The 27,515-nt window shown below is 35.9% G+C and overlaps 1 protein-coding gene across 33 annotated transcripts in view; it reads right to left on the bottom strand.

Annotated features, from left to right (window-relative positions):
* LOC124171601 (twitchin) overlaps positions 1–27,515 on the bottom strand; it is a 207,858-nt gene that overhangs the window by 64,429 nt on the left and 115,914 nt on the right. For all 33 annotated transcript variants that reach the window (XM_046550781.1, XM_046550787.1, XM_046550780.1 and 30 more), the window contains 36 exons: positions 27,264–27,402; positions 25,695–25,909; positions 24,271–24,477; positions 21,966–22,106; positions 21,602–21,769; positions 21,355–21,479; positions 21,058–21,235; positions 20,829–20,979; positions 17,378–17,514; positions 16,656–16,819; positions 16,408–16,549; positions 15,996–16,298; positions 15,287–15,571; positions 14,242–14,553; positions 14,030–14,159; positions 13,763–13,935; positions 13,546–13,673; positions 13,310–13,463; positions 12,592–12,891; positions 12,332–12,498; positions 12,009–12,144; positions 11,232–11,513; positions 10,501–10,806; positions 10,293–10,397; positions 9,840–10,037; positions 9,358–9,482; positions 8,744–8,900; positions 8,323–8,622; positions 6,455–6,629; positions 4,879–5,006; positions 4,639–4,783; positions 3,675–3,811; positions 3,122–3,306; positions 1,445–1,559; positions 710–845; positions 94–260 (listed from right to left, as the gene is read on the bottom strand). In XM_046550781.1, coding sequence (XP_046406737.1) covers positions 94–260; positions 710–845; positions 1,445–1,559; positions 3,122–3,306; positions 3,675–3,811; positions 4,639–4,783; positions 4,879–5,006; positions 6,455–6,629; positions 8,323–8,622; positions 8,744–8,900; positions 9,358–9,482; positions 9,840–10,037; positions 10,293–10,397; positions 10,501–10,806; positions 11,232–11,513; positions 12,009–12,144; positions 12,332–12,498; positions 12,592–12,891; positions 13,310–13,463; positions 13,546–13,673; positions 13,763–13,935; positions 14,030–14,159; positions 14,242–14,553; positions 15,287–15,571; positions 15,996–16,298; positions 16,408–16,549; positions 16,656–16,819; positions 17,378–17,514; positions 20,829–20,979; positions 21,058–21,235; positions 21,355–21,479; positions 21,602–21,769; positions 21,966–22,106; positions 24,271–24,477; positions 25,695–25,909; positions 27,264–27,402 — 6,516 coding nt within the window. The remainder of the gene's footprint in view (positions 1–93; positions 261–709; positions 846–1,444; positions 1,560–3,121; positions 3,307–3,674; positions 3,812–4,638; positions 4,784–4,878; positions 5,007–6,454; positions 6,630–8,322; positions 8,623–8,743; positions 8,901–9,357; positions 9,483–9,839; positions 10,038–10,292; positions 10,398–10,500; positions 10,807–11,231; positions 11,514–12,008; positions 12,145–12,331; positions 12,499–12,591; positions 12,892–13,309; positions 13,464–13,545; positions 13,674–13,762; positions 13,936–14,029; positions 14,160–14,241; positions 14,554–15,286; positions 15,572–15,995; positions 16,299–16,407; positions 16,550–16,655; positions 16,820–17,377; positions 17,515–20,828; positions 20,980–21,057; positions 21,236–21,354; positions 21,480–21,601; positions 21,770–21,965; positions 22,107–24,270; positions 24,478–25,694; positions 25,910–27,263; positions 27,403–27,515) is intronic.

Below are 27,515 nucleotides of genomic sequence, written 5' to 3'. Positions count from 1 at the left end.
AAAAGGAATATATTTCAATACAAATTTTTATTTTATTCACTATCACAATCTTCCCATGCTCAGGGAGATCAGTGTATATATGTATATACTCACCATATCTTGCCTTGGCTGTCATTGTGTCACTTGGGTCACTAGGCTTACTTTGACCACCTTTGTTCACTGCTTTCACTCGGAATTGATACTTCATCCCTTCCACTAAATCAGGAACTTTAGCTTCACACTTGTTACCAATGATTTCAACTGCTTTCTGCCACTTGGAACTGTAAAGACAATTATTTCAATCAGTCATGCCTTTGAGCCTCAATTGTACAGGAGAAAAGCCACTCTACCGCATATTAACACCTTGAGAGACTTTATACTCAGTACCAAAGAAACTCAACTTAATTTTTCATCATAATAGAAATGTGACTGAGTAATTATTTACACCCAACAAATTTTTACTGATATATTTATCTTCTCATAGGCCAGTAATCAATGATCCCTGTTGAGTGGTTAAAAATACTAATTCACCACTTAGGTGCAAAATAAATGAGCATATCTGCAACATATAAATGTACATGTAAGTATATTCTATCATGTGATATAACCAAAGAAAATGAGAGATTAAATCCTCAAGAGAGTAATTTATGAAGAATATTTCAAAACAATGAATGAATAGCTATTCAGATGCCACAACATGCTTGAGCATGAAGTTTAATCACTGACTAACCTATATTGGTCTTTCTTTTCAATGACATATGATGTGATGGGAGCGCCACCATCTGATTTTGGTGCTGCCCACTTCAAACTGGCACTGTGCTTATCCCAGTCAACAACATCTGGTTTTCCAGGTTTGTCAGGTTCACCTGAAAAAGATTAATTTTTATCATTGCCATGTTCAATGATAACACCTCATTCTACACGAATAAAAAATACTGAGTCCCATTTCCTACGATCTCCCAGTAATTTTCACCAACTCAAATCTTCTTTCAAGAAATAACTAATTTTTTTCTCAAACAGGAGGATTTCATGGTGTGCTTGACTGGAGATCATCGTAAGATGAAGATGATAAGACCAATAGCTGAGGTTATCGACAATGAGAGAAGGGAATCAACTTAGGAGACAAGGCTGGAATGGGCAATCCCTTGATGAGAGGAGCCATAAAGCACAGGATGTGGTCTAACATTCTCTCAGGCAGACAGAACTTCAAGGACTTCAAGTACTCTCCACAGATCACCCCATTAAATATCAGGATTCCTCAGGCAAATTTATCCCATTGCCAGGATTTGCACCCACACCCTGGTGATAAAGTGTAACCGTAACGATGCAATACTCGAGAGACCACCACACCAACCTGATAATCATTCAACAGCTTAGAAGATATCATGATTTAAAAAATAACTAAAAATATTCTTCAGGCTGGTTAAGAATTTTTAGATGCAAAAATAAGAAAAATACCACTTACTGTATGGGTTCTTAGCCAACACTGGAAGGTCAGTGTCCAAAGGTTCAGATTCTCCCTCCGAATTAACTGCTTTCACACGGAAGAGATACTCTTTGCCCTCATTCAAGCCTGACACCTGAAATTTCATGAAAAGAATGAGCAATTTTTAATCATACGAACAAATGAAACCTATCAATTTCTAAGCTTTAGGACAATATATGTACTGCATATACTTTAATGCCATAGAAGGCAAAATTAGATACTAAAGTAAACTCTCATTAAACAACTCTGGTATGGTATTTGGAGAAGGCAATCGACAGCTGCGTTCGCTTTGACCAAGAGGGGGGAGTGGGGAAGAGAGAGTGGGCAAGAGAGAGTGGGGAGAAATCTGGCAGCAGAGTTAGCCTCATTTCAACAAAAGGTACCAATGGGACTGAGGCTTTAAGTCCCATCCACAAATGGACAAAGTGCTGTGCTTCAAGTGCCCCCCACAAAGCACTCAAGCAGATTGGGCATTCTGTGAAAAATCTATGCATCCACCAGGATTTGAACCCAGATCCACAGATTGGGTCGCCAACAGACTCCCTACCACACCAACATGATCCCCTTAAACAAGGTTTTTTGAAATTTTTGTTGTCTCTGATTTTTTACTACCTTTGTCTACATGCATCTTTGCGGTGTGTAGGCTTCTTTTTGTCCAAAATTATATTTTTGATGATGTGCCACAACACTAAGGGGAAATAATTACTGCCTAAACAATAGAAAAAATGTCCTTAGGAATGAGATTTGCCGATACAACTTTTTAGACAAGGAACAATGGAGTACACGATTTTCCCACAACCCCTGTGAATGCATTTATTGGCATCTGCCAGTTTGTTATTTGATTGGCAATCATATCTGCGAACCATAATTTATCCCACATCTACATCTGTCATAAATAAATAAATAAATATATATATAGCATATAAATAATTTATAATAATAAAATGTTAAAAATCATGAAGAGCAACAAAGTATTTGACTGATAATTTTTTGAAACTTGGTTGATTGGCAATCATATCTGCGAACCATAATTTATCCCACATCTACATCTGCCATAAATAAATAAATAAATATATATTTATTTATTATAGTATTCTACCGATTAAGGTAGGTTTCCATGGAGTATTCGAGAAGCGATCTGGGAGCCTCCCTTTCCTTCCAGCACTGCCTTATAGCATATAAATAATTTATAATAATAAAATGTTCAAAATCATGAAGAGCAACAAAGTATTTTGACTGATAATTTTTTGAAACTTGGTTGTTTTTCCAACATTTCTGAAATGAAACCAAGTTTGTTCGCAAAGCCTTTGATTTTTTGCACCCATGAACTTCATAAGAACAAGACTCTACTGAAGGTTTTAATCTTAAACAAATTCAGCAGCAAAGACTATAATAGTATTTCAAGGAAAGATAATATCAGATAAAAAGGGAGATAATTTAAGGAACCATATACATATTTTAGTGTTTTCATCCATTTTTACTGTTACTGACTATTTTTTCGAAATATTGGTATAACCAAAACAACTTTGCAGGGGGGGATACCAAAAATGGTGTGAATATACTTTAGGGTGCCTAGTTATTGGAGATAATTAGAAGAAAGAAGCACACAGCTTCAAATTGTTTGATGCATGATTGTGTTTTGGATGTTTCACTTGCCTCAGCCTCAGGAGTCTTACTGGTACCGCAAGGCACCCATCGGCCAGTTTCCGTATCCATGCGCTCAATGAGGTAATGGTCCACAGGCTCACCACCATCATCTTCTGGTTTCTCCCATTTCAACTTGCAGCCATCGGCCTTGACATCGGAAACTTTCAATGGCCCCTTTGGTTTGCTGGGTTTACCTGTAGATTAGGAGTAAATTACCAATACATATTTTCAAGAAAAGTGATCATATACACAACAATGTAGCCTGATGCTTAGTAAGGGAGTATCAGACTATCAATGTGAAAGAGCATTCAGGTAAAAGATTTCCAGGCATTATTTAAAAAGATTATATTTTCTGGCAAAAAAACGTGTCTTTACCATAAAAGATTGTGCCTTAGAATGGGAAACATGAATATAAAATAGGACAAAACTCAAGGGTAAGTTGTACTGAAATTTCAGGTAGCAAAATATTTAAAATGATTACTGATGCTAAGTTAAGGGGTAAAAAATGAATGAATGAACTGTTTTTTAATCATAATGTTATCTGGATAAAAACAATCCTTACTTAGTACTGCTATTTCAAGTTCTACTTGGTCTTTTCCTGAGTCATTCACAGCTAAAATAGTATATATTCCAGTGTCTGATCTCTTGGACTTTTGAAGAATGAAAGTTGTTTTATAATCTTCATTTTGGATGCTCAATCTGCAATAAAAGTCAAGAGTGCATTGGTTAGGATTACTAAGGCAGAAAAATTAAGTTTTCAAAATAAAATGACAAAGTAAGAGGCTGTACAAAGTGTCTTTGCTAGACTCATTAACATGTCTCATATAGATTTGTGGCAGGACAGACAAAAGCTACCCAATTATGTACTCAGCTAAACTCGATGCTTCCCACATTTTCCATTGCTTGAAGTAAATAATCTCTATATCATTTTAACCTAAAATGAATAAAATGCTAAAATATTGCCTTACGGGTAACAGGAGTGAAATGCCAAAGTATATTAAGCCACAAGGGATATTTACTTCAAATTCCGAAAAAAAAAAAAAAATTGGTCCCAAAATACATTACATACTCTGGATTCAGCTGATAGACTGATGAGCAAAAAAAGTAGAAAATGATTTAAGTTAAGATAAGCAGTCACTGATATTGAACCAGGTTATTACTTAGAGCATAACAATGACTTTGATCAAGTGGCATAACTATGGGGGGGACGAGGGGTATAGATGCCCCCCCAAAGCCTCAAAGAAATAAAAAAAATATTTAAAACTATTGTCTAATTTTGACATATAATAAATTTTAATCTAACCTCTTAATGAAATCTAAATTTTAAGTGCCAATATGATGTAAAATGTATTTCCAGGCATGTCATTCTTCAAAAATTTTCCCAGACCCCTCATCCTTCCCGAAACATATTCCTAGTCATGTCACTGCTTTGATTCATATATCGATTTTATATGAATTGCTTAAATGTTATACATAACAGGAGTCCCAGCTGTTATTTTAATTTAAATTTCAAAATTCAAGTTTACCTTTCATGAGAGCGCAAAACTTGATCCTTCAAGCTCCAGGTAACCTTTGGAGGAGGTTCACCCTTGATGTCCGCTTCAATCCTCAACATTTGACCACTGTGCACAATTTTCTTCTGCAAATTCTTCCTGTCAATGTATGGAGCCACTATTTTGGCACAAAAAGAAAGACATTAGCCAATAACATACATAAGCAGGGATTTCAAAATGAAATTTTAACATCTTTTAATGGAAGATACTTACGGAATCTTGGTTTCGCAATGACTGATTTGGAAGGATCACTAGGCTCACTGGGTCCAGCTTTGTTGACTGCAACAATCCTGAATTCATATTCATGTCCTTCCTGGACACTTGTCACTTTGGCAGCGGTCCTGAATTGAAGAGCAATAACACTTGAAGGTATAGTATCAATATAAAACAAATCCAAATGGACCCACTAGTAGTAGTGCTCCTTTTCTGCGGAAACCACAGTTAATACCACCAAAAGATTTTTCTGAGTACACAAAAAGCAAGCAATTTAAAAATTTTCAATGAATACAAAGATTATAGAGATTGATCAACTTACACAAGCCATATTCATTTAAACACTTTCTTCACAATGCCCAAGCAGAGTTTGTGTGGGCCAATTTACAAAGGGCTCATGCAGCCTGAACATTTTCTCACCAAGGCATAGAATTCAAATTTTTATATCCACAACAAGAATTCATATCTTTCATAACCTGGAGGAAGTCTGGGAGTATTGCTCCAGTTTTTCACATTCAGCATTCTGAAATTATCTTTATTTTGACTGACTAAGAATATATCTGTCTGGAATACACTTGTTACAACTCTAAGAATCACAGAAAATTTTCAGACTCATTGATTTCTTCTAGAGCCTTGCAAAACTGCCGCTGTACTCAGATGTAATTAGTCAGTCCAAAATGAGTCATAGCCTTTGCTGCCCTTTTGATGGAGAAAGACATGAAGTGCTCTCACACACAAACTGAGCAATGGAAACTCAGGGATGAGTGTATAATCAATGATATATTAATACTCGGCTGACTACATAAGAAATTCTACCTTACTTTATTTGCTATGAATATTCCTTTTTGGATTTCATCTCATTCTATCCGTACTCACAGGCAGGAAAAATAAATAAGTGATAATCTCTCAACAGGAATATGCAAATGTACAGAAACAAAGTATGTGGTTTCAAACATATCCAATGAAAGTAAGAATATGATGCTGTAGACAATATGAAGCTTAATAGGATAGGCATGAGTATACATTAAGCTGAGTGTACTAACAAAGCATTTTAAAAATAACCATCTAGCAAAACCATCTTATAATCCGCTCAAAAGTTATGTTTTCCCCAATTCTTTCTAAACAAATTTATGAATAATACTAGGCAATGAATAAATTTGTTCCTTCACATTTGAATGTAAGTTCAATTGGAACCGAAGCAAGTATTCATTACAGAAGTGCAGTTGAATACTCATCAAAAAGGATGAAAAATATTGTCATTCAAAATATCTGAATATTTTATCCAAATTATTTCACAGCAATTGATGTCAGGTGCATACATACAACATTTTTAGTCTCAGACAAATAGAAATCTTAAGTAGAGAAACTGTGAAGTGAAGTCACTATGCTCAAACTAGCCAAGGTGGACACCCAAGCAGTTGGCAATGGTCTCAGGCAGACTGAGATGGTAAGCTCAGCTGTTGACTCAGGACTTGACACTGGATTTCAAAGGCAGCCAAAGAGGATGAGTACAGAGAGCGCTTTGTGGGGCTCTGCTCACAAACATTCAAACAAACAGACTTCTCTTTTGGCATACCTATCTCCAGGAGTTGTCATGGCATCAACCCAGTTTCGGCCTTCCTTATCGCGCATCTGTACAATATATTTCTCAATGGGAGCACCACCATCACTCTTGGGCGGATTCCATTCCAAGTCAACAAAGTCCTTGTCCCAGTTACGAATTTCAGGTCTCCCTGGTTTGCTGGGTTCATCTGCAAAGCAGGAAATGGAGGAGAGCATAGTAAAAAATATGCTATGCATTAAATTATGGAAGATGATGGAAGACATTGAGGAATGTATCTTTCATAAGAGAATGATAATTAAAACTGGGAGATTTTAATTTAAATTGATGATAAATTTGTTAACATTTTTTAAAAATTGGTTTATCTTGACTGGTTTGTTTCACTGCCATAAATGATATTAAATATTGTATTTTTATAACAGTACATGGCAGAAAATGTAAGTATAAACCTATATAAATAATGATTGAAGAAAGTATTTTCAAAGTCACATTTGATACATCTAGCATACACAGCTGAAAATGATACTTTAGCAATGACGTTGATAATCATTATCCTTAAATTAGGCTTTTAATTTACTTTAACCAGTGTTAGAGTCTGAATGAGACCTAAAAAGTATTAAGACACATGGTCCATAATTTACTAAGGCAAATAAAGATGCAAAATCTCTGCCGAGATCTGTCGGAATAGGACGAGGGTTTATTAACCCTTGAGAGGGCGCACTGGCATATAAAGTATGCCAATCTTCGAAAACCAAGGATTTCAACATTGTACATACGCTCTGGTCTAGAATGGCCTCGTGCTTTCTTACATTGAACTTTGATTGTCAATAGTGCGACTTTTCAAAGCTCGAAGTATTGTAGCTAATTAATTTTTAGACCAACAAGAGGAAGCGACACCTGTGGCATACAAAGTACGCCACGCGACTGGCCCTGTCCGTCGTGCTTTGCTTTTCCTGAATGGCTATAGCTTGAGTTTTTAAAGCACAAACTATTGTAGCACATTTTTTTAGATCGCCAAGAGGAACCCGCCAACCCGACACCTGTGGTGTATAAATTATGCCACACGATGAGCTGTGTACCACCTGTGTACCTTTATATCTTTATTGCCTATTGATGTACAAGCTTGAACTAATTTTTACAAATAAAGATAAATTTTAACAAAACTCGAGTGTTATCATATAAATGCATATATATCATAAATGTATCCGTGTATCGCGGACAAAGTACGCCACACGCCCGGTCGTGTAAAAATATCAGGCTCGAGGGTAAAAAATGAATAGTATGCAACCAGCGTTTTACGAATGTCCTTGCTGGTTGCATGACACCAAGGATTGAAGCTGTGCTCACTTTCATGAGCGGCACCAATCGTTGATTATCGTGAAACGCCACATAAAGAAAGTTTTGACCCTTTCAGTGCCACCTCCTAGTCGTAGTATTATCGAGAAACACCAAGGCTATTTAAATAAAATGTAACTCCTTTAGGAAAAAAAAACTTGTTTTGTTAATTTCTATTATGTCAATATGATGTTTCTTTTATTTTACTCTTATAATATTATTTGTCAACTATAAAATTTATGCTGATTTTTTATTCAAAAGGGAGGTTACTGCATAATAATAAAATAAACAATAACCTTTCAACAAATTCGATATATTGGCTAGTGGCAAATTTTGGCTGAGAAGCAAAAGTCAGTATAATGGCCCAGGCCACAAGAGGGTTGAGACTAAAGATATGTAATGGTAAGATGATAATGGAAAAGTACAAATTTAAAATATTCATTGAAATTTTCATGAAATCCTTATCCACCACTAGTCTCATCAATGAAACCCCATGCTATGATAGTCGTTGCATATAGTAACCAGAATACAGGTTTTCCATGACCTACCAAATGGATTTTTGGCAATGATAGACTTGTCAGTTTCAAGCTCTTCCGACTCTCCCTCCTTGTTCACCGCTTTCACTCTGAACTTGTACGGCTTTCCTTCCTGCAGACCAGTGACGTTAGCTTCAGGCTCTGTTGACTTTCCACATGGAATCCATTGGCCGGTGAGAGGGTCAAGTTTCTCAATTTCATAGTACTCAATGGGAGAGCCACCGTCATCATCAGGTTTCTTCCATTTGAGCTTGCAACCATGCTTGGTGACGTCTGCAACCTCCAAAGGACCTTTAGGCTTTCCAGGTTTTCCTGTGACATTAAGAACACATGAAATTTAGTTCAATTACAATGCTACAGACATTTCTCCGTGAAAAAGGGCACTCATTGGGCATTTTTGCACACACTGCTTGAGGTAAAAATGAATACATACCAAGAATAGTGATTTCAACCTCAGCAGTATCTTCACCAACTGAGTTCTTGGCATTAATTATGTATTTGCCTGTATGCTTCCTCTGTGCTCTCATGATGAAAAATTTGGTATTATAGTCAATGTTATCAATTCTCAACTGGTCTTCAGTTTTCAGTTCCTAGGCAAAGAAAAAAATGAGTGGCATCAAAATCATTTGATGGAATTAATGCTATCGATAGCAGTCTTCAAATGTAAGGAAATGTGAAACACATATGCAAGAATAATTTCGCTCGGAACATGCATCGACCTCCAGCCTTCTTATCCGAACTTAAACATACAATCTCTGAGAATATAATTTCATGTCTACATTTAGAAAAAAGAACATAGGATATACATAGTTCTGGATAATTATGTGAATTTGAAAATCACATCATAATTGAATTAGTATTGAAACACAAAACCTCACTATGTATTATGGTATATGTAATATAGGAGGCATACTTATAATTGAAAATTACCTTTTCATTTAATGTCCAAGTTACAACTGGACACAATTATACAATTATACAATACATACAATTATAAGTATGCCTCCTATATGTAATATAGGAGGCATACTTATAATTGAAAATTACCTTTTCATTTAATGTCCAAGTTACAACTGGAGGGGGTTCACCGATGATATTGATGTCTAGGGTGACTTGCAATCCAACCTTCACAACAATTGGTTGCAGGTTGGTGCGGTCAATCCTTGGCTTCACTGTAAATGCACAAAACAAGTCATGAACATCATCATATAATCATCTTGATAAATATTCAAAACCAGTATCACAAAAAAAGCTCTTTAAATATTTCTTAGCACAATTATTTTTAAACAAGGACATAAATGAGGATTCAGTGATCTATTGATAAAAAAAGTATAGCATGTCAATTGACCAATTCAATCAAACATTTGTAGCAGCAATTGCTTGAAAGCAAACTATTGGTTTTAATTTCCAATCCTACTGCCTGTTCCAGGGCATCTCAACAGTAAATTCAATACCATTAAAGAAATATACATTGAATTAACATTCAAGAGTATTAATAAATCTTAGATGGCATAGAGTAAAATACTTACAGAATCGAGCCTTAGCTGTGTGTGGATTAGTGGCTTCACTAGGTTCACTGGGTCCAGCTTTGTTCACAGCTCGTACCCGGAACTGATACTGATTTCCTTCCTCAAGCTTATTCACTTGTCCTTGGCAAACATTTCCTTGCACCTCAGCACATTTCACAAAGCCACCTCCATATTTATCCATCATTTCAATGATATAGCCTGAAGTTGTGAAATTAAAATATCCCAAAATCAAAACAGGACTCTAAGAATTTATTAAAAAAACCAAGCCCCCATTAGGGCATGAAAAAGGTTTGATTCTTTTGTCATTTAATTGAATTTCATTAAAAAAATTGTATCTGTTTGGATTTGACAATCATCATTCCCTTCAATTCATCCGTGTAAATAACATTAAGAGGGTGATTTCTCCAAGGTACATAAAACAATGTCTTTAGAATTGTTTACTTGTTAACTTACCAGTAATGGGAGCACCACCATCCCTAATTGGAGGTTCCCATTTCAACTTGACCATATTTTCATTCCAATCCACGAGCTCAGGCAATCCAGGAGCTGATGGTGGATCTGCAAAGGAAGAATCCATTTAAGTGGGGAAGAATAGGGAACAAAGCCATCGGGCATTAAAGAGAGTGGCTTGTATTTTGAAAAAAGTGAGCATAGCACTCACCAAATGGATTCTTAGCCAAAATGGCAGTGTCTGTCTCCAGAGGCTCCGATTCCCCTTCCTCATTGACAGCCTTGACACGGAAGTTGTACTTATGGTTTGGCTCCAATCCCTTCACCTCAAGCTCTGTTTTGTCAGGGTCAACGACACCAGCAGGGACCCAACGTCCAGTGGCAACATCCATTTTCTCAACAACATAGGATGTCAATGGCAGACCACCATCATCCTTTGGCTTGTTCCACTTGAGTTTGCACCCTTCTTTATGCACATCACTCACTTCCATAGGGCCTTCAGGCTTTCCAGGCTTGTCTGTGAACAGACATTTTATCACATCAACACTTGGAAAAGTTTCACAAACTTTGAAAGAATACAGTAATTATGTAAGATTTCAAAGTAGGCCTGGAGCAAATGATAAAGACACAAAATTGCAACAATTTAATACCTACTCAACTTCAGAGAACCTAATCAAGTAGTAGCAAGCATCATCAAGGACAAAGTATATTCCCAACAAGACCTTTTTGAGCTAAAAATTCAAAATTTTTCATTCCAACAAAGGTAAGAATGGGGCTTGGGTGCATTCAACTTGAAAATAAAACTCACACACCCACCCAGTAAAAGTGATGCCACTATACTCAAAGAGCACATTTTCATCACACTGAACAAATGTCACGGCACATTTCAATGCTAATCCAAATTCAGGATTGGTCTATGATAATAAACAAACAAAAACTCACCAAGAATTATTATTTCAACAGTAGCTTCATCCTTTCCAGAATCATTTTCAGCCAAGATGGTGTAAATGCCTGTGTCTTTCCGGGTGGTGTCAGACATGGTAAATTTCGTATTGTAGTCTTCATTTTCTATCTTGTGATGACCCGTAGATTCCAATGGCTTCCCACCAAATATCCACGTGACCTTTGGAGGAGGTTCACCCTTGATGTCAACATCGTACTTGACAAATTGTCCAGCACGAACAGTAACTTTCTGTAGTTTTTCTCGGTTGATTATTGGCCTCACTGAAAATGAGTGATCAATCAATCAACCAATCTTAACAAAGGGAACAAAAGGATTACAACAGGTTACTGGAATACCCTGATCCTCATCAGTAATTTCTAGCTAAAACGTTTCAAACTTAAAAACTAACAGAAGAAAACATTTCGGGTATTAATACGATAGTATCATTAAAATATAAGAACGATACTGAGACAATATTTTTTGGAGCAAACTATGACTCAAAATATGAAACATAATATTGTTTCTTGTACATTGCTTTGTAAATTTATCCTTACTTTTAAGGTTAACAACACTGCAATTTTTTAAATTCTGAATTTCATTTTGACTTTGAAGCTTTCGAGATTCCAAATCCAATCAGTGAATTTGCTTTAATATGCCAATGAAACCAGAATATAGGAAAATCCCATCATAATATTTTATCACATTTGAACATGCGGAGAAAATTTCATGGACCATGACAATTTAATTTAAAAACTCATAAGTGGAAATGAACTTACAGAATCTAGCCTTGGCAATATGAGGCTTTGTTGGATCACCAGGCTCGCCAGGTCCAGCTTTATTGACCGCCCTGATACGAAATTGGTATGTGTTGCCTTCTTTTAGACCAGTGACACGTCCAGTTGGGTCAGGAGACTAAAAAATGCAATAGTCATTAAAATGAGGAAACCCATGGGAAACCAATATAAACCAGGATGAAATACAATTGTCCGGTAGTCAATAATGACAACAATATAGGTATTTCACAAACCCATATAATACCACAAAAATGTCTTCTCACACAAATAATAAAATATTAGCTATCATGCAAATGAGAACTTACATTTGTGACAAGTACTTCATCCCAAGAAGTGCTGAACTTTTCTTTCTTTTCAATGATATAGCCAGTGATTGGAGCTCCACCATTGAACTTTGGTGCCTCCCATTTTAAGTCCACACGGTCAACATCCCAATCGACTAACTCTGGAACACTGGGCTTTCCAGGAACATCTGAACACATAGCATAAATCAACATGTTTAGAACTATCTCATCAAAAAGATATGATAGCTATAGCCTTGAGTATGCAAAACAGTGTGACCTACCATATGGGTTTTTGGCAACAGTTCCACGCTCAGTCTCCAAAGGCTCACTCTCACCTTCCTCATTGACAGCCTTGACTCTAAACTGATACTCATGTCCTTCAGTGAGCCCGTGAACATCCATTTCAGGCTCTGAGGAGCGACCAACTGGCACCCATCTACCAGTGGCCTTGTCAAGCTTCTCCACAACATAACCGGTGATTGGCAATCCACCATCATCTTCAGGCTTCTCCCACTTCAATTTACAGCCATTCTTGGTAACATCAGACACCTTGAGTGGTCCCTTAGGTCTAGATGGTGCAGCTGCAAAATAAGCACAGGTATGAAGCAAAGCACACGAGGATTGCTTTATAAGTGTAGTCATTACTACAGCCACATCAAATGACAGTTGGGAGTCAAGTCCAGCTGGTGAGAGCACCAGGCTGAAAAGCCTTTCCACTAGCTGCGGCAATGATTTGTTAGGTAATGTGAACACAAAATTTGCTCTGATCCATTCTAGGCATACAAACTGGATGTAATTTTTTCAGGATTTCATCAAGGTGACCCATTCCATGATTTTATTTGTCCCTCATTATGAGGGACATAAATCTTGAAAGAATTTCTATTTTTACTCTCCATATTTTAGGAGGAGCATATTAAGAACACAACTATGACAATCCATCAAACACTGGCTATAATAAATAATGAACGTATCATCAATCTCACAGAGAATAATGCTTACCCAAAACAGTGATTTCAACTTCAGCTTCATCCTTTCCATGAATGTTCTCAGCAATGATTTTATACATTCCAGAGTTAACCCTTTTACCGTCATTGATGATCAATTTTGTGTTGTAATCAACATTGATGATTTCAACATTGCCTTCCGTTACAACCTGTGAAAGGAAGGACAAACTTATTCTCTGTTATTTTCAGGAAAGAAACAATGGGCGAGTGACAAACAGACCAATCACTCACCTCTTTCTCTTTCAGAATCCATTTCACCATCGGAGGAGGTTCACCCCTGATATTAACATCTAATTTGACAGATTTTCCAGCACGTATGGTAGTTTGCTTGAGGTTGGCACGGTCAATCCTTGGTTTCACTTTAAAGGAAATGCATTCAAAGCAATTTAATAATATGCCCCAAAATATATAAATAAAATCCCAATTTCAAAACAGGTAAAACACTTACAGGCCTTGTGCTTCACCATGTGCATATTTGTTGGCTCAGATGCAGGAGATGGACCTGCTTTATTCACAGCAATAACCCTGAACTGGTATTCGGCTCTTTCTTTGAGATCAGCCACCTTAGCTGCAAGCTGGTCCCCAGGAACTTCAATTGCCTTTTCCCAGTCTGGCTTATACCTTAATTTCACAAAATAAAATTTTGCCAATGAATCACTCACTTATGACGTGAAAGCATTGAAGATCACAAATGGGCATCAAATTTTATACTTACTTGTCCTTCTTTTCAATGATATATTTCTCAATGGGAGCTCCTCCATCATTGTGTGGTGCAGTCCATTTGAGATCCACGCTTTCATTATCATAATCGGTAATTTCTGGTGTGCCAGGCTTGGAAGGCTCATCTGAAAAACAAAACACAATCAGAGTAATTTCCTGTCCCACATGATAATCTGCATTAAACAAAGGCGTGACAAAATTCCTTACCAAATGGATTCTTCGCAACAATGGGGATTTCAGTCACAAGAGGTTCTGAGTCACCTTCATCATTTGTTGCAATGACTCGGAACTTATACTCCTGGCCAGGAGTGAGGCCAGTTACCTCAAGCTCGGGCGGCGCCCGGTCACCAGGCACACGACCCACACGCACCCACTTGCCAGTGGCCGTGTCCATTTTCTCCACCTCATACTCCCGGATTGGAGTGCCGCCATCATCCTCTGGCTTCTGCCACTGCAACTTACATCCCTCCTTGTGCACATCAGAGACCTTGAGTGGGCCCTTGGGTCTACCAGGCTTGCCTGAAAACATCAAAGACAATTCCAGGTTACCACCAAACCATTTCTCAATATTTTCTTATTGCACAAAAAAACCTTTAAGTTTTATTTTTTTAAATTATTCTAAAGTTATTATTCCTGCATATTCCATTGAAGGGGCTTCCTTCACAACTAGGATAACTCATGATTATTTTAGCTTTTTCTGCTGCATGAGTGCATGGTAGCTTCAAATTCGCAATAAAAACATAATTCAGAAGCACATCAAATCTGTTGATTTGAAAAATATAATTAAAGCATCAGCTTTGCAATGGTTTAAGTAGGGGTCTATCATGCTAAGACAGCATAATTTCTCTAAGTTACCACAAAAAACAAGAAACTTCTATCAGCTTTTCAAAATACATGCAATCTAGTTTCTCTGTGGTGATACCCTCTACAACAATATTTTCTCTTAAATACTATGCCTCTAAAGTCTTATAGTAAGTATGTACAACGTTGTTTTATGATAGTAATTCATTGCTTTCCAATAACAATACATACATTCTCTATGATGAAGAAAAATTTTGTCACTCAAAAATCTTGAATATATAGCATCTTGGATGAGGATGTCAATGGAAAGAGACTAATAAATAGATCGGAATATGTCACCAGATGCCATGCCATATTGCGGATTCTTACTTGATAGCATTATTAATAAAATATCATCACTATCATTTTTTCAGGTAATATTGTCATAACCAAGTTATATTTATTTACATACCTAGAACAGTAAGTTCAATGGTTTCTTCATCCCTTCCGGAGGCATTTTCTGCCACTAAAGTATACTTTCCAGTATCTTTCCTGACAGCATCCTTTACAGTGAAGTCTGTATGATAGTCAACATTTTCTATCATTAACCTTTCTGTAGAGGTAAGGGGAATATTATCTCGCCAGACCCAGGTGAGTGTTGGAGGAGGTTCACCAGAAACATCAACAGACCATTTATGAGTCCTTCCAGCCTTAATGATAATGCTCTTCATTGTTGTTCGGTCAATTCTTGGCTTCACTAAATTCAGAAATGGGATATTTTTCAAGGTTTGCACATGCAATGCACAGTGATTATAAATACATGTCTTTTATTTTAACAATACTCTTAAATGCAAGAATAATTGGAAGTGACTCGAAGAAATGAGGATAAAAATAGTTTTATGAGGACCACAAAGTTTTACTTCATAGGGAAGAAAATTTAAATTTTTGGCTCTTAAATATAGGAACTTATATTTCAAATGAGAAGCAAGTCTATTTATTGCTTCACAAGTTGCACAAACAAAATATTTCCTTCTTACATTTCATTACATACTGAATTATACACTTAAATAGAAGCAGGATAAAGAAGAGAAGCTAAACATAAAAGAATGAAGTAAATACACCTCTAAGTCTTTCTGATAAAGCGACACATATATAGATGCTGGATACACAGGGATACTCACAGTTTCTGTGTTTGCAAATGTGATTATCAGTTTGTTCACTTGGTTCGCCCATTCCAGCTTTGTTGTGAGCACGAACTCGGAACTGATAAACCATTCGTTCCTTCAAGCCTTCCACCTTTCCTTCACATGTAGCATCCTCTGTTTTAGCTACTTCAACCCAGTCTGGAGAAAACTTATCCTTCATTTCAATAGTGTAGTGAGTAATAGGCCTTCCACCATCACTTTCCGGCTTTATCCACTTCAAGCTAACACTCTTGTTATCATAGTCGAAAATCTCAGGTTTACTTGGACGGCCGGGCTCATCTATAAAATATGCCAAAATGTGATTGTATTCTCACATGCAGAGTTCATAAAAATGCTTTCATAGAGAAATTATTAATCCAGGAACATGATTCACTACAATGAAACTTACCATAAGGATTGCGAGCCAAAATTGCATCTTCGGTTTCAAGTGGTTCAGATTCACCCTCCTTGTTAACAGCTTTCACTCGGAATTTGTACTTCTTTTTAGGAGTTAATCCATCAACTGTGAATGTGTCTTTGTCTGGCCCAACCTTATAAACAAATCAACACATCATTAAAACAAACTCGGCAATTTCACGATGAAAGATCAAGAAATTCATGTCCTGCATGAATTTAATTTCATTGAGAGAAAATTACCTCGCCTGCAGTAATCCAGCGGCCAGTATCAACATCCATTTTTTCAATGACATAGCCAGTAATTTCACTGCCTCCATTATCTTCTGGTTTCTGCCATTTCAGTTTGACATGATCGGCACGAATTTCCTCTGCCTTCAGGGGACCCTTAGGCCTGGAAGGCTTGTCTGTTGATATTAATAATTGTATAAAGAATAAGGAATAGGATTATATTAAACACAGAGCCTCACATTATATTACATAAATTATAATACCAGTAACAAGTATAGTACTTATAATTCTTATTTTTAAATGCAAGCAGGGAAACTTGCAGCTTGAATCATCATCGTTTCTTGCACTTATGACATGAATGGTTTTTTTTCTCTATAATGAAAAGCTTATATTAGATTTGGTAAAGAACATGAATCAGTGCAATCATACACTGCTTTGTTACACTTGAATTACTACAGACAAGAAAAGGCTTTCATTTGATGATATCCCATCTTAACACAACTGTAGCTGCAGCTAAATAAAAAAAAGAAATTTCAAAGACGCATGCTATATTTTACTGATTGCAAAATATCTAACCAACTAAATACATATTCTCTAATTGATACAAACGATAAATTTACCACCTAGATTATCATTAGACTGAATTTGGCTCACAGTGAACATGTCAAAAATAATTTTTAACCTCTAATTTCACAGATGCTACAGTTTATATGCAATGCAGAGAGAGTCCTTACCTAAGACAACAACTTCGGCCACTCCCTCACATACCCCAGAGCTGTTCTTGAGAATCAACTTATAATATCCACTGTCAGCTCGAGTAGTTCTGCGAATTGTGAGGACTGTATTCCTTTCATATTTGTCAATAGTTATCCTGCAATTACATGATTAAAAAAAGAGATTAAAATAGCAGTTATTAGCATGAGAGATTTCTTCACAAAACACCTTCTTCTTCTTTTCAAAGGAAGAAGCTGCTTCAATTTGCATTTTATAAAATGATTTCCACTAGTATACACAATGATGAAAGTAACAAGAATTCCCTGTAATAATTAGAAGATATATGTATGTGAATATTTCGTAATATTTTAATGTTAATGCACATATTATTGCACGTCTTATATTTTCGATTTCCTTCCATTTATGACACTTAAAAAGTTTACAGATAGTGATTTGCAATAAAATTCTGACATGATCGACTAAAAGTAAGGCCATTTTTGGATTCAGTGCACAATAATATATGGAAATCCATCAACAGAACTTGAAAACCATGGTAGAACCGTAAAAAATCAAGCCTGTGTTATAAGTGGTACACCCAAAGAAGACAAGATGGACTAGAAAACCAAACTGAATAAATGACTTAGCTTGTCCGTTTCTACCTTGAAAGTAATGACATAAAAAAATAGCAAGGTCAGACGTGCTCATCCCTTGACTCTCTTGTCCGAAACATCTCCAGTGCCTCGCTGCTAGGACACTCCTTCCCCTCCACGGCCCCTCTTCTTCCCATGCCTCTGCTACCAACCCCTTCCTCTCGCCGAGCAGTTGAGTTGGTCTAGTTGCCCCAATGCATTGCATGCAATGCCCTCCAAAGGGTCATATTTTTGATATTCTAGTTATTTATTTCATTACTTAATGCATACATATATCTTGCTAACAAACCTCATTTGACAATTAAAGTAGTAAAAATATTCTTTCTTTAAGATTGGTATTCACCAAAAACCATGTGTTCAGTTAATGCCAACATGTTAAACTCAAATTATTATTTCTATCAATTTGGATACGACAGTAAAAAAGAATATGCAGTGATTTATGTATATATGCGAAGGGTTTATGTATATGAGCGAAGGGTTCATGTTGATAGTTTAACAATCATCACAAAAAATATGAAAATCGTTAGCTGAGCAATCACCTTTTGCATTAAGGAAAACTAAGTAACTCGTGCGAAAATTTCGCACTTTCACGCTACCAGGGAATAAATATGTTAAGGAAAAAAAAAGGAAAAAAGGTGAAAATGGATTTTAAATAGAGAAGAAGGGGTATCATTAGGTACTGTCTTCATACTTGTTTTCTTACAAAAATATACAAAACATATGAATACAATACAGACAAGAGAGCTTGGTACCACTAGGAACAGTCATGACGTCTGTTATGGAATAATGGCATGTAATTTACAAAACTTCTTTAAGGCCAATGTTAGAAGTAACAATATTGTCGTCCGTAATTTTTTGATTATGAGTTTCTTCAACACAAACATAAATATCATGGAAAGAGCAAACTCTAGAAAATGCTACACTGCATTTCGTACTATTTTCATTTTTTGTGGTCAATTCCTGTTGATAATAATTCTTGAATACTTTCAAGTGCTTACAGTATTTTTATTTATTTGTGACACACATTACCTTTTAAGTTCCTTGCCCATTATGTCTCTTTTAGAGAACGTTAAACATTCTTCATACTTCTTGTACTTTATTTTAAATATTTTTGCCAGCTTGTGTTACATTTCTTTGGTTTATTTATGGATTAAATGGGTTTTTGAACCTTACTGTTGAATTTTAGAATAAATAAATGTGTGGAGTTGAAATACCTTGAGCGAGTAATCAACATAGAAAAATCAAAACTTTTGAGTCAAATTAATGGGTAAATAGTGAAATTTGAGATTTAGGTAGTATTTTTAGTTAGAAGTATGTGATTCAACATTTTAAATGATACCTCATTTGTCATTGTAGGTGCAGTATTAATGGAGCATATACTAAATGACAGAAAAAGACCTTTCTGTAATTATACATGGTGCATTCCATAAGTAATGCAACCTAATTTTTCCTGACATGACTGTTTGCCAAAGGGTGTTCTAACCTACCGGGCTAGGTGGAGGGGAACGTTCGATTCAAAACGCACCATATCTCATTCGGTTGTGAGCTGCAAGAGAATCAGGACGTGTATTCCTGTTAACCCTGTTTTGGGTTTGTGTTACACAGCACAATGAACGTTGTTCTGTGGAGCAACTATACGCCATCAAAATTTGTGTTACACATGGGAAGTCCGCCACCAAAACGTTTCCATTAATTTGACAGGCCTTTAGGAGTAATTGCTTGTCCAAATCACAAGTTTTTCATGGAAGGCCGAGGGGAGATCACCAACGAACCTCACAGTTGACAACCATCAACCTCAATTGCATGGATCAAACAATGTTCAAAACCATGCTCATTGTCTTCTTTGACGTCAGAGGTATTGTCCACCACGAATTTGTACCTACCAGAACCATAGTGAGCTTAGCTTTGTGCTCATGGAAAGAGCACAAAAGACTGAGAAGGAGGGTCGCACGCTGTCGTAGCAATATCGCCGTCGCGTGGAAAGTTCATCACAACAGTGCACTGAGTCACAGCGCCTTCATTGCCAACGACACCCTGACCAGGGCCCACACCCAATTGGTTCCCCAGCCTCCCTACAGTCTTCACCTGACTCCCACTGACTTATTTTTGTTTCCTCGGTTAAAAGGAGTCATGAAAGGAAAACATTGGGATATGATTGAAACCATCCAGGCACATGTGACCTCGGCTCTAAGGGCCCCTGCGCACTGGCAACTTTTGCAAAGCAACTAATTATGTAGTTGCTTTGTGGAAGTTCAAATGAGACACATGAAATTAATTGAGGCCTCGTGCACGGGTGACTTTTTAGTTGCCACAACTAAAAAGTCGCCCGTGCACAGGGCCACAGTCAATGCCGTGTGTTTCATTGGGACTTCCTCAAAACAAATGAATAGTTGCTTTGTAAAAGTTGCCAGTGCGCGGGGACCCAAAAGGACATTCTGGAAATGGTCTTCCAGGATGCTTTCCAGGCATGGAATCTATGCCTCCAGAAGTGTATCCATGCAAGAGGATGCTATTTTGAAGATTTTTGATTATTTGTACGAATGTATTTGATAAATGATTTTTTATGAATTTGATTGCATTACTTATGGAATGCACGCTCTTGTATAAATGATTATTTAAAATGATAGAGTCTATGTGTGTAACATAAACATTCAGAATCATTACATACATCCTATGGGGAATTCATACCTGTTTTTTTTTAGCCTAAAGTTAGGTTTTCAAATAATATTTGATAAAAGAAACAAGGTTTTGATAGTGATTTCTCTTGAAGCTTAATTCTAAAAAAATACTATGAATGCATAGTGAAATAATATTTAGTTACCTTTCTGCTTCATCCTCCTTCACTTCTTTGCCATCCTTGTCCCAAATGACTTCAGGTTCTGGCTCACCACCATACTTGATGTCATATTTAATTACCTGTCCCTTCTTGATGACCATATTTTGCAAGTCATCACCAATGATGAATGGTTTAACTAAAAGGAAACATTTAGATGTTAATTACTGTCTCAAATATGTAGAAAAAAATGCATGCGATCATTAAGATGTCTCACCAAATCGAGCCTTAGCAATAATTGGCTTGGTGGCGTCACTTGGTTCTCCAGGTCCAGCCTTGTTGATGGCACGGATTCGAAATTCGTATTGAGTGCCTTCCTTGAGACCATCAATAGTGGCAGATGTCACATCCCCATCAATCATTTTGCCAGGCATCCAATCCTTGCCAAACTTATCCTGCAAACACAAATGCAGTTGGCCATTCAAGGTGTTTTCATAAAGCTCATACAAATTAACTCAACCATTAAATTTCTGATTATGATATTTTAAATTCAAAGCACCAACACTTTGCTTACCTTGAATTCAATAATATACCCAGTGATTGGTGCACCTCCATCTGATTCAGGTTTGGTCCATTTGAGATCTGCATGATCTTTGTCCCAGTCAACAACTTCAACATTATTTGGCTTGCTAGGTTCATCTGTGGCAAATAAGACCCCAACTCCGTAAAAATGTCTATCAAACCATCCATGACACAATCAAAGATAGAAATGTGTAACATTAGCGTTCAGATTATTTTTTTTTTTCAGTTAAATAACTTACCCCAAGGATCTTTAGCAAGAACAGTCTGTCCATAAAGAGCTGGTTCAGAAGGCCCAAGTTTGTTCACTGCACGCACTCTAAATTTGTACTCTTTTCTATGAACAAGATCCACACATTTGAAAGTTGTTGGCTGATTAGATGGAACTTCAGCAACACTCTGCCATCCACCTATTATAACAGGATATATCATCATACAGTGAGGTAATGCAGACTTTAAAAAAATCCTTTCACAAGTAAACACAATTTACATTGTATTAAACAAGTTTTTAGGTTTTCTCGAAGAAAATAACTGCCACCTATAGTTAGCTCTTCAACACATAGGCTGAATGAGAATATACTCAATATTATCAAACATTTGACTCACCTTTAACACTAAGATCTTGGCGTTCTATCTGATAGTGGATAAGAGGAGAGCCACCATCATCTTTTGGAGCCTTCCATGTGATAACACAAGAGCTCTGGAAAATCTCAGAAACTTTGAGATCAAGTGGAACTGATGGTACATCTAGAGAAAAGAAAGAACAAATGGTTTTAGCACAGCCTAACATCACAACCAATTTCTCCAAGCATCCCAATTTTACAAGCATTACAAAGCAAGCTTAAATCCATTCATTTTAATGCAACTATGCAAATATCATGAATGCAGGCTCAAGAATTTAGAACAAAAATTATAATCAGTTTTGATACTACACTGACTGCTTAGCACCTTATTAGTCACCAAATATTGCATGAATCATGTGCCATAGTCAAAATCCCACCTCTCTTTTCACCATTCTTGAGAAACAAATTCAGTATTTTCTGGTTATTAAATGTGAAGGATCAGGTACAAAGTTATTATGAAATCAATAAATAATTGAACATTGGCTAAGATAAAAGGCCAAATATAATTCATATCCCAACACACAATTTAAATTAGAAATATTGCAGAAAATTATCAGTATTGTTTCTTCACCAGAGTTTCTTTAATGGTAGACCTTAACTTACATCAGAAAGTTTGAATAAATATTCTTTCAAAATGGGCTAAGATCATTGTAACATAATAAACCTCAAATTGTTGGAATTCCACATCATATGTATCTTCAGAGTTAATATTAAAGCCATTACATGCAATACATTTTCATAGTTAAATAATAATTATAACAATGGCTGGTTTTTTTTAAATAAACAGGGGGTTTCAAGTGAGGAGATCCACCATTGGGTGCATGACAATGAAATAGAAAACTGTGTGTTGCTCGCAAAGAATATACTTATCGTAAATGTGGCATTGAATTCTACAATAAAATTAATGGGTCTATTGCATTTATTGTCACTACCAAGATAGTAAAATTATAAATGCCTATTTACCTACACTCTCCCTAGGACATTATGAATCGTATATCAGGTGTATGACAAAAGCAGCAAAAAATAAAGTCACTCAGGCTGCTTACAGGTTTCACAGAGGTGAACTCAAAGCAAATGAAAAGTTCTTTGTTCTCAGGAAATACCTACATAATGGTTCTACTACTCACACATTACTCCAATTAGCACTTGAAGTTCCTATCTTAATTATGGCCTTCTAAAATACTTAACCCATAATGCTAGCCAAGAAAATGAAAGGACAGAAGGATTTTGCAATTTAACTGCAGTAAATTACAATAAGAAGTTAATTTAAATGACAATAAAACCATTTTAGGACGTACGTAGCCCCACAAAGCTAAATTTTACAAAAAGCTTCTCATAAAAAAATCCTAGTCACAGTCCCAGGCCCTTCCCATGCATGAAGAAAATCTCACCATAACAATACTCTATAGTTATGGAATCTCCCAATCATGTATTCTGCATGTGAGCTACAATTAGGAAAACAACCTTCCAATAAAATTTTTCGATTAGACATTATTTTACCATATGTTAACATGCAACTTTACTTTCCAATTCCACATTATCCCATTACTTTCTATTTACAGTGACCTTTAGCCTTGATTTCACACATCTAACTCAGCGTTGCCATCAAGCTTTATAGCTTAAAGATGTCAGAGCTCCATCATGGCCTCTGTTGCTTTTAATTCGCCATTTTTCAACCTACCATGGACATTGGAGCCATCAGTGGACTTAAAGTGTGTAACTGAGATTTATGACTTTTTTTATCCCACAAAATTAATAATTTAGGGGCTGAGGGTACATAATCTGAATATGTTAGCAAGATTACTGAAGAAATGCTGTTGCCATAAGACACACTAACACAGATGAAAGCCATGGGATGGGCCACAAGCATACTTTTGATGTTAGATGAACTGAGATGAACGAATGAATTCAATATTTGCACAATAAAACAAATATGGTAGGCAGCTTTTCCGCAAAATTCATAATTTGTGGCAGAATCTGGAGTTGCCAGCAAAAATTATAGCTCTACAGCTCTTCTGGGAATGATTGGCAATTTGTACCATCAGTGAGTCAGTCAGTCAGTCACACAAGGGGCATAATATGCTATGGACATGCTTTACTAATTAACACAGTCAGATTTTATTTTCCTCTCAAATGTCCCAATAGGAGTCCACTGCAGCTGCTACATTGGAGAATCACATCTTCAAGCCAACCCACAAAGAACATCCATATACCGAACTCCCTCACAACAAAAGTCACCAAGGGGTTTCTTTGCAGGATTTATTGCACTTTGATAAAAGACTACATACCTTGCATATTAATTTTGATATCCTTAATATCCTCCCCTTGGCTATTTGACAGCTTTAGCTGATATGCACCAGATAATACTCTGAGAGGCTTCTTGAACTTGAAAGTTGCCTTATCTTCAGCAACAATAATCTCCACTTCCTTGAGGGGCAAGGACTTACCATCCTTGATAAGTTTTGCTTCAACTGGAGTTTGACGAGTACCTTCAACTGCAAAAAGGGGATATTTTTAGGATGGGTAGAAATACAAGTATGATTTATAAAGATGAGGGTTTTTACTACAAGTAAACACATCAGTCAACATAAAAAAATAATATCAAGGCCTGTAGTACTGCGATTTCACATTGAATATGAATCTTTTAAAGTTTGTTAACTCGGTATAGTAAAGAATAGAAAAATAATGCCCTGCGGCACAAGTAAATGAAAAGATAACATGCTAAATTACATGGGGTGTACAAGAATGGGAACAAGAGTAAATTATAGAGTAATTGCCATTAAGACAAGTTATTTTGAATGAACACCTTTGTCGTATGAAATGGAAATTTACAGTTATATTTTCCAAAAGTTTCCTCATCTCCAAAGCAAGATTACTTTCCATAACTCCATTTCTCATTCATTCAGATAATTTTACATCCAACAATTTAGTAACCTAATCATAAAATATACAGGATTTTGCAAAAATTCACGTCCATCATGCATATGGTACTGCTTTCTGGGAAAACTTCAGGGGCTACTATTTTTCATCGCACAAAAAAATACTAAAAGCCATGGTCAGGGTATCTATTATACATTCAGGCCAACAAATATTTGGAGACCTCAGCATGCTTCTTCTTTCCTGTATTTATATTTTACAGTTTTCAAAATTTGCAAATAATTATCCTCCTCCTTTTCCCATGAATAGTAGAATGGATATCCATAGGAAATGGGGAAAAGAGAATGCCTGTACAAACAGTCATAATTTCATGAATGCTAAATGAGGCTCTCACCATTCTACATCATAAATTCATAATAAATTGTTGAAATATGTATTTAAAGAATATAGAATCCTTCACAATCTTCAAGCAGAGACTCAAGTAATTTTTTGTTAAGCTATTATTCAGTGCAGGATTCTTATAATGACAAATTGTAACATTGCCCTAAGTCATGTGATTCTGAGCTTCTTTTATTGTACTTTGTTTCATCAAAAAGATATAAGTTACAATTTCATTTCATATTGCCTCCTTTTTGTCCACCTTATTAATCACTTTGTTTTGTTTTCAGTGCAAGAGCTTTGTATTTGTATATATTGAACACTACATTTATGATGACCATATTCTAATTCTTTCTTGAGTGACAGAACAATAAAGAAGAAATAATACTAATCGTACAAAAAGAAGGGAAAATGACAATAGGCTACTAGGAGTGAAAAGACACAATTAAGCACTTGCCTGTGTATGGTACTTCAAATACAATTGGTTTACTGCAAGGCCCTTCAACATCCCCAGCAAAGTTGATAACAGGCTTTTCTTCACCTTTCTTGACAGTAATTTTACAGGATGAAGAGAGCTTTCCAGATTGGCACACTATCTCACCATCATCTGTTAGCTCAGCATTATTGAATATCAGCTGGTGTTTACCACCACCAAGATTTTTAATCACAACCCTGAAAGATAAAAAATATAATAAACCAACTTCATGATGCACAAATCTTCACCTACATTGGGCATCCTATTTTAACAAATTTTTACAAAGAGACTACATTCAAGCCTACATATTAAATGGGGAAATTTGAAAGGCTATAAACAAAGAGACTCTGATTTAGTTACATCTATGTAGTTGAGAGCATATTATAGTGCACTAGACACAACTAAGCTACCCACAGGCCTACACCCATCAAAAGAAATCATCATTCTAAAGAGTTGATTTATTTTGATTGAAAAAATTAAGTTATTTTTCTTAAGCTATCAAAAGTAGCTTTAAATAAGCTGAATATTTAACTTTTTCCTTCACCACTAAGACATCCCTCATACAAACATGGTTACACAAATCAACCATATTTTTCAAATTGAACCATTATTTCACATTAAAAAGGAGCATATCATGCATACAAAGAAGATCCGCAGACTCATGAAAATATTTTAAGTTATGACTCTATAAAGAGAGTAAAAACATAAATAGTGAATCCCTAAAATAATCACTGTATAAATTGTTGGTATAGTATGTATGGACATTAAATTTTAGAGAAGGTAATATAGCAAAGGAGTTTATTGGTCAAACCTACTCACTAGGGGAAGAAACAAGGCTAGGTGAGATTACTCAATATAATATTGGAGAAAGAGTTAAAGAAAGCACATATGTAACTGAAGAGAGAGAAAAGAAGACACCCAAAAACATTGTCAGTGGAAATTAGGAAGGAATTGTGGATGAGGCTCACATGTGCTCTCAAATGAAAGCCAAAATGAGTACAAGATGCTATTCAAATAGAAATTAAGGCTACACTGAAAAGGAAAATAAAATGATGGAACATTGCACACAATACCCTTTGAATTGATAATGAAGAGAAATGTTAAGAAGAAAAGCCTATTAGATGAGGAAGAGAGAATGTCAAGTGATTATCAGTAAGAACTTTTTGTTGGTTAGGCAATAATGGAATGAAATGGTTGGACAGAAAAGGAAACAAGAAACTCGTGAGTTTATGTTGAAAAGAAAATAAGAAACCGATACCAATAACTGGTTCTCAGAGAAAGAGAGATTTAGATATAACAGCAAAATAAGCAAAAGGAGCCATTAAAAATAAATTATCAAAACAGTTTTGTAAAGCTGGCACATGCATAACAAATTGTTTTGCTCACATCAGAAGAAATTAAGGCAGTGGTTATTTTGTCGGTAATTGAAAAAAACAAAACAGAGAAAAATGGAATTTTACGGTAACCTATATGTACAATTAAAGGAGAGAATACTAAGTGAGTAAAGTTAACATTTCTAACACATATCCACAAAATAATATATCAATTAACCTTTCTGATTCTTTGATTGGTTCACCATTAAATGACCAATCAGCTGGTGCTGTCTGATCTTGCAATTCCACCTCCAAAACAAGCTTCTCTCTTTCAACAATGGTTGTGTCCTTAAGCTTCTTATTAAAGCGATTTTGATCTGTAATAGATAGTTGATGTAAAATTAAATCAGGAGTGTCATCAACATAACCTTGATACATGAACATGTTTAGCAATAGGATGAAAAATAGTGCCTTAAATAATACAATCAAA

Source organism: Ischnura elegans, chromosome X, assembly GCF_921293095.1.
Source record: "Ischnura elegans chromosome X, ioIscEleg1.1, whole genome shotgun sequence".
Taxonomy (NCBI): Eukaryota; Metazoa; Arthropoda; class Insecta; order Odonata; family Coenagrionidae; genus Ischnura; species Ischnura elegans.
The sequence above is the reverse complement of the archived record's forward strand: the minus strand, read 5'-3'. Positions and strand labels throughout refer to the sequence as shown.